Source organism: Scyliorhinus torazame, chromosome 4, assembly GCF_047496885.1.
Source record: "Scyliorhinus torazame isolate Kashiwa2021f chromosome 4, sScyTor2.1, whole genome shotgun sequence".
In the NCBI taxonomy this organism is placed as follows: Eukaryota; Metazoa; Chordata; class Chondrichthyes; order Carcharhiniformes; family Scyliorhinidae; genus Scyliorhinus; species Scyliorhinus torazame.
The window spans coordinates 81,188,721-81,196,675 of NC_092710.1; the positions used below are offsets into that span (position 1 = coordinate 81,188,721).

The following is a 7,955-nucleotide window of genomic DNA, read 5'->3' on the forward strand; positions in this document are numbered from 1 at the left end:
ACATTCTCTCTCACACACATTCTCTCTCACACACACATTCTCTCTCACACACACATTCTCTCTCACACACACATTCTCTCTCACACACACATTCTCTCTCACAGACTTTCTCTCTCACACACACTGTCTCTCTCACACACACTGTCTCTCTCACACACACTGTCTCTCTCACACACACTGTCTCTCTCACACACACTGTCTCTCTCACACACACTGTCTCTCTCACACACACTGTCTCTCTCACACACACTGTCTCTCTCACACACACTGTCTCTCTCACACACACAATCTCTCTCACACACACAATCTCTCTCACACACACAATCTCTCTCACACACACAATCTCTCTCACACACACAATCTCTCTCACACACACAATCTCTCTCACACACACAATCTCTCTCACACACACACAATCACTCTCTCACACACTCACACAGACACACAATCAATCTCACACACACATTCTCTCTCTCACACACTATCTCTCTCACTCACACTATCTGTCTCACACACACAATCACTCTCTCACACACTCACACAGACACACTATCTCTCTCACACACACATTCTCTCTCACACACACATTCTCTCACACACACATTCTCTCACACACACACGTTCTGTCACACACACATTCTCTCATACACACACAATCTCTCTCACACACACAATCTCTCACACACACAATCACTCTCTCACACACTCACACAGACACACAATCAATCTCACACACACATTCTCTCTCTCACACACTATCTCTCTCACTCACACTATCTGTCTCACACACACAATCACTCTCTCACACACTCACACAGACACACTATCTCTCTCACACACACATTCTCTCACACACACACATTCTCTCACACACACACATTCTCTCACACACACACATTCTCTCACACACACACATTCTCTCACACACACACATTCTCTCACACACACACATTCTGTCACACACACACATTCTCTCATACACACACATTCTCTCACACACACACACATTCTCTCTCACACACAATCACTCACACACACTATCTCTCATGCGCGCGCATTCTCTCACACACACATTCTCTCACACACAATCACTCTCACACACACATTCTTTCTCACAGACACACTATCTCTCATGCACACACATTCTCTCTCACACACATTCTCTCACACACAATCACTCTCTCACACACATTATCTCACACAGACACACTATCTCTCATGCACACACATTCTCTCACACTCTCACACACACACTATCTATCATGCACACACATTCTCTCACACACACATATTCTCTCTCACACACTCTCTCGCAGACACACTATCTCTCATGCACACATGTTCTCTCTCACACACACTATCTCTCATGCACACACATGCTCTCTCACACACACATTCTCTCACACACACATTCTCTCACACTCACACACACTATCTCTCATGCACACATGTTCGCTCTCACACTCACACACACCATCTCTCGTGCACACACGTTCTCTCTCACTCACACACACAATCTCTCGCGCGCACAAGTTCTCTCTCACACACACTCTCATACTATCTCTCGTGCACACACATTTTCTCTCACACACACTCTCACACTATCTCTCGTACACACACGTTCTCTCTCACACTCTCATACACACACTATCTCTCGTGCACACACATTCTCTCACACACACTCTCTCACACACTATCTCTCGTACACACACGTTCTCTCTCACACTCTCATACACACACTATCTCTCGTGCACACACATTTTCTCTCTCTCACACACTATCTCTTGTGCACATACATTCTCTCTCTCACACACTTTCTCACACACACTATCTCTCACACACACTATCTCTCTCACACTCTCATACACGCACTATCTCTCGTGCACACACATTTTCTCTCTCTCACACACTATCTCTCGTGCACATACATTCTCTCTCTCACACTCTCTCACACACTGTCTCGTGCACACACGTTCTCTCTCACACTCTCATACACACTATCTCTCGTGCACACACATTTTCTCTCTCTCACACACTATCTCTCGTGCACACACATTTTCTCTCACTCACACACTATCTCTCATGCACACACATTATCTCACACACTCTCTCACACACACACCATCTCTCGTGCACACATGTTCTCTCTCACACTCACACACACACAATCTCTCGCGCACACACGTTCTCTCACACACTCTCACACTATCTCTTGTGCACACACGTTCTCTCTCACACACACATTCTCTCACACACTATCTCTCGTGCACACACATTTTCTCTCACTCACCCACTATCTCTCATGCACACACATTATCTCACACACTCTCTCACACACACACCATCTCTCGTGCACACATGTTCTCTCTCACACTCACACACACACAATCTCTCGCGCACACACGTTCTCTCACACACTCTCACACTATCTCTTGTGCACACACGTTCTCTCTCACACACACATTCTCCCACACACTATCTCTCATGCACACACATTATCTCACACACTCTCACACACACACCATCTCTCGTGCTCACACGTTCTCTCTCACACTCACACACACAATCTCTCGCGCGCATACGTTCTCTCACACTCACACTAACTCTCATGCACACATGTTCTCTCACACACACACTTACACACTATTTGTCATGCGCTCACACTCTCTCACACACACACTATCTCTCGTGCACACATTCTCTCTCACACATTCTCACTCACACTCTATCTCTCGTGCACACGTTTTCTCTCACACACACTATCTCTCATGCACACACATTCTCTCACACACTATCTCTTGTGCACACACGTTCTCTCTCACACACACATCTCTCGTGCACCCACGTTCTCTCTCTCACACACACAGACACACACAATCTGTCGTGCACACACATTCTCTCACACTATCTCTCGTGCACACACGTTCTCTCTCACACACACATCTCTCGTGCACCCACGTTCTCTCTCTCACACACACAGACACACACAATCTGTCGTGCACACACATTCTCTCACACTATCTCTCGTGCACACACATTCTCCCTCACACACACACACACTATCTCTCGTGCACAAACGTTCTCTCTCACACACTCTCACACACACTATCTCTCGTGCACACACGTTCTCTCACACTCACACACACTATCTCTTATGCACACACGTTCTCTCGCACACACACATACAATCTCTTGTGCACATACATTTTTCGCACACTCTCTTTGTCTCGTGCACACACGTTCTCTCTCACACTCACACACTTTTTGTCACACGGCATTTGTCAGGGCTAAAAGGCTGGGAACAGACGAAGCCTGCGTGAAATATAAGGAAAGTAGGAAGGAACTTAAGCAAGGAGTCAGGAGGGCTAGAAGGGGTCACGAAAAGTCATTGGCAAATAGGGTTAAGGAAAGTCCCAAGGCTTTTTACACGTACATAAAAAGCAAGAGGGTAGCCAGGGAAAGGGTTGGCCCACTGAAGGATAGGCAAGGGAATCTATGTGTGGAGCCAGAGGAAATGGGCGAGGTACTAAATGAATACTTTGCATCAGTATTCACCAAAGAGAAGGAATTGGTAGATGTTGAGTCTGGAGAAGGGGGTGTAGATAGCCTGGGTCACATTGTGATCCAAAAAGACGAGGTATTGGGTGTCTTAAAAAATATTAAGGTAGATAAGTCCCCAGGGCCAGATGGGATCTACCCCAGAATACTGAAGGAGGCTGGGGAGGAAATTGCTGAGGCCTTGACAGAAATCTTTGGATCCTCGCTGTCTTCAGGGGATGTCCCGGAGGACTGGAGAATAGCCAATGTTGTTCCTCTGTTTAAGGAGGGTAGCAAGGATAATCCCGGGAACTACAGGCCGGTGAGCCTTACTTCAGTGGTAGGGAAATGACTGGAGCGAATTCTTCGAGACAGGATCTACTCCCATTTGGAAGCAAATGGACGTATTAGTGAGAGGCAGCACGGTTTTGTGAAGGAGAGGTCGTGTCTCACTAACTTGATAGAGTTTTTCGAGGAGGTCACTAAGATGATTGATGCAGGTAGGGCAGTAGATGTTGTCTATATGGACTTCAGTAAGGCCTTTGACAAGGTCCCTCTTGGTAGACTAGTACAAAAGGTGAGGTCACACGGGATCAGGGGTGAGCTGGCAAGGTGGATACAGAACTGGCTAAGCCATAGAAGGCAGAGAGTAGCAATGGGGGGATGCTTTTCTAATTGGAGGGCTGTGACCAGTGGTGTTCCACAGGGATCAGTGCTGGGACCTTTGCTCTTTGTAGTATATATAAATGATTTGGAGGAAAATGTAACTGGTCTGATTAGTAAGTTTGCAGATGACACAAAGGTTGGTGGAATTGCGGATAGCGATGAGGACTGTCGGAGGATACAGCAGGATTTAGATTGTCTCGAGACTTGGGCGGAGAGATGGCAGATGGAGTTTAATCCGGACAAATGTGAGGTAATGCATTTTGGAAGGTCTAATGCAGGTAGGGAATATACAGTGAATGGTAGAACCCTCAAGAGTATTGAAAGTCAAAGAGATCTAGGAGTACAGGTCCACAGGTCATTGAAAGGGGCAACACAGGTGGAGAAGGTAGTCAAGAAGGCATACGGCATGCTTGCCTTCATTGGCCGGGGCATTGAGTATAAGAATTGGCAAGTCATGTTGCAGCTGTATAGAACCTTAGTTAGGCCACACTTGGAGTATAGTGTTCAATTCTGGTCGCCACACTACCAGAAGGATGTGGAGGCTTTAGAGAGGGTGCAGAAGAGATTTACCAGAATGTTGCCTGGTATGGAGGGCATTAGCTATGAGGAGCGATTGAATAAACTCAGTTTGTTCTCACTGGAACGAAGGATGTTGAGGGGAGACCTGATAGAGGTATACAAAATTATGAGGGGCATAGACAGAGTGGATAGTCAGAGGCTTTTCCCCAGGGTAGAGTGGTCAATTACTAGGGGGCATAGGTTTAAGGTGAGAGGGGCAAGGTTTAGAGTAGATGTACGAGGCAAGTTTTTTACGCAGAGGGTAGTGGGTGCCTGGAACTCGCTACCGGAGGAGGTGGTGGAAGCAGGGACGATAGTGACATTTAAGGGGCATCTTGACAAATATATGAATAGGATGGGAATAGAAGGATACGGACCCAGGAAGTGTAGAAGATTGTAGTTTAGTCGGGCAGCATGGTCGGCACGGGCTTGGAGGGCCGAAGGGCCTGTTCCTGTGCTGTACATTTCTTTGTTCTTTGTTTTGTTTTGTTCTCTCATACACACACTATCTCTCGTGCACATACATTCTCTCTCACACACACTCTCACACTACCTCTCGTGCACACACATTTTCTCTCTCTCACACATTATCTCTCGTGCACATACATTCTCTCTCACACACACTCTCACACTATCTCTCGTACACACACGTTCTCTCTCACACTCTCATACACACACTATCTCTCGTGCACACACATTCTCTCTCACACACACTATCTCTCGTACACACACGTTCTCTCTCACACTCTCATACACACACTATCTCTCGTGCACACACATTTTCTCTCTCTCACACACTATCTCTCGTGCACATACATTCTCTCTCTCACACACTTTCTCACACACACTATCTCTCACACACACTATCTCTCGTACACACACGTTCTCTCTCACACTCTCATACACGCACTATCTCTCGTGCACACATTTTCTCTCTCACACACTATCTCTCGTGCACATACATTCTCTCTCTCACACTCTCTCACACACTGTCTCGTGCACACACGTTCTCTCTCACACTCTCATACACACTATCTCTCGTGCACACACATTTTCTCTCTCTCACACACTATCTCTCGTGCACACACATTTTCTCTCTCTCACACACTATCTCTTGTGCACATACATTCTCTCACACACTATCTCTCACACACACTATCTCTCGTACATCACGTTCTCTCTCACACTCTCATACACGCACTATCTCTCGTGCACACACATTTTCTCTCTCTCACACACTATCTCTCGTGCACATACATTCTCTCTCTCACACTCTCTCACACACTGTCTCGTGCACACACATTCTCTCTCACTCTCATGCACACTATCTCTCGTGCATACACATTTTCTCTCTCTCACACACTATCTCTCGTGCACACATTCTCTCTCTCACACTCTCTCACACACTGTCTCGTGCACACACGTTCTCTCTCACTCTCATACACACACTCTCGTACACACACATTCTCTCTCTCACACACACTCTCTCACACAATCTCTCGTACACACACGTTCTCTCTCACACTCTCATGCACACTATCTCTCGTGCACACACATTCACTCTCTCACACACACTCACTCACACAATCTCTCGTACACACACATTCTCTCTCAGACACTCTCTCTCGTGCACACACTCTGTTATGCACACAGATTCTCACTTTCTTTCTCTCTCACTCTCACTCACACACAGATACACAGCCAGACTTGCTGCCAATTCTGACAATGTTCCTCCTGCTGTCTGATGGTGTGGATTCAATCTGCAGACAATCTGCATGGGCACTCTGCAACTCCCAAAAACACTGTGTTCAAAGGCAGCCAGTTGAGCAGAGACCAGACTCACACATCCTTTGTGTGCTGGCTCCCTCTGCGTGTGTATCAACCCAGTACTTCAATGACTCTCTCCATCTCTCCCTGCCTCTCTCTCCCCATCTCTCCCTGCCTCTCTCTCCCCCCATCTCTCACTCTCTCCTTCTCAATGTTCCGACTAGGGGCTTTTCACAGTAACTTCATTTGAAGCCTACTTGTGACAATAAGCGATTTTCATTTCATTTCTGTCTCTCTCTCTCCCTCTCTCTTTCTCTCCGTCTCTCTGCCTCTCCCTCTCTCGGTCTCTCCCTCGCTCTGTCACTGCCTCTCTCTTTCTCTGCCTCTCCCTCTCTGTCTCTCCCTCTCTCTGAGTCTCCTTCTCTGCGTCTCTCCCTCTATCCGTCTCTCCCTCTCCCTCTATCCCCATCCAGGATGCCTACAGCAAGCAACAGCTTGAACTCCTGTGTCCCACCAAGGCATTGCAGTCACATTCCAGCAGCCTGCAAAGCCCACCTCCCCCGCAATCAACAACCGCAGCCCCCCGAAAACCCTCCATCCCTCACTCAACAACTACCCCTCTCTCCTCCAGACCCCTGAAAGACTGTGTGTGTGTGTGTGTGTGTGTGTGGGAGGGGGGGACAGGAGGAGGGGAGGAGAGAGAGAAAGAGAAGACAGTTTCCAAAGTTAACCCTACCTGTTGTCGCTCTGCCGATGAGCAGAAAGCTGAAGAAATAACGGAACATCTCTCAGGCAATCCTTGGCAGGGATCAGAGTGAGGGGAACAGAGGGAGAGAGGAGGGGGAAGGTCAGAAGGGAAGAGGAAAGGGGGAGGAGGAGGAGAGACGGAGAGTATTGGCTACGACTGCAGGAATTTCAAGCACTTTCTGGTCTGGGAGACTGAGTCAGAGAGAAAAAAAGTAATTTTTTTTGGGATTAAAGGGGATGGGATGGATCGTTCCATTCCGGGCTGGGAGCGGGGGAACTCCAAACTCTTTTTGTTCCCCAGCATAACCCCCCCACTCTTGGGCTCCCCACCTCTCCCCATGTCAAACGAGGGGGAGAGGAGTTAGGGGGAAGGGGGCGTGTTCGTCCCCAGGTGGGGCAGGGTGGGGCGAGGCGAGAGGATGGCATTTGTTTGTGCAACTCTTCAGTTTCCCCTCCTTCCCTCCATCCCTCTCTCTCTCCCTCCCCCTTTCCCTCTCTCTCTGGCTGAACACACTGCTGATGTGGATTCAGTTGGAATGGCCGTGGTTTCAAGGAGCTTCACTGGGGGTATGGGCGGGGAGGGGCACAGGGAGAGGGGGCTTTCAACCTCTTAAAGGGAGAGAACCAGGATTTAATATCCTCCACAGCCAGAAACAAAGGCAGAGAATAGGACTGAGGTA

At 47.9% G+C, this 7,955-nt stretch overlaps 1 protein-coding gene across 1 annotated transcript in view; it reads right to left on the reverse strand.

The window, feature by feature from the left end:
• LOC140411410 (kin of IRRE-like protein 1) overlaps window positions 1-7,655 on the reverse strand; it is a 349,823-nt gene extending 342,168 nt beyond the window's left edge. Inside the window, exon 1 of the mRNA XM_072500519.1 lies at window positions 7,265-7,655. Coding sequence (XP_072356620.1) covers window positions 7,265-7,313 — 49 coding nt within the window. The 5' untranslated portion in view covers window positions 7,314-7,655. The remainder of the gene's footprint in view (window positions 1-7,264) is intronic.
• Between the last annotated feature and the right edge of the window lie 300 nt (window positions 7,656-7,955).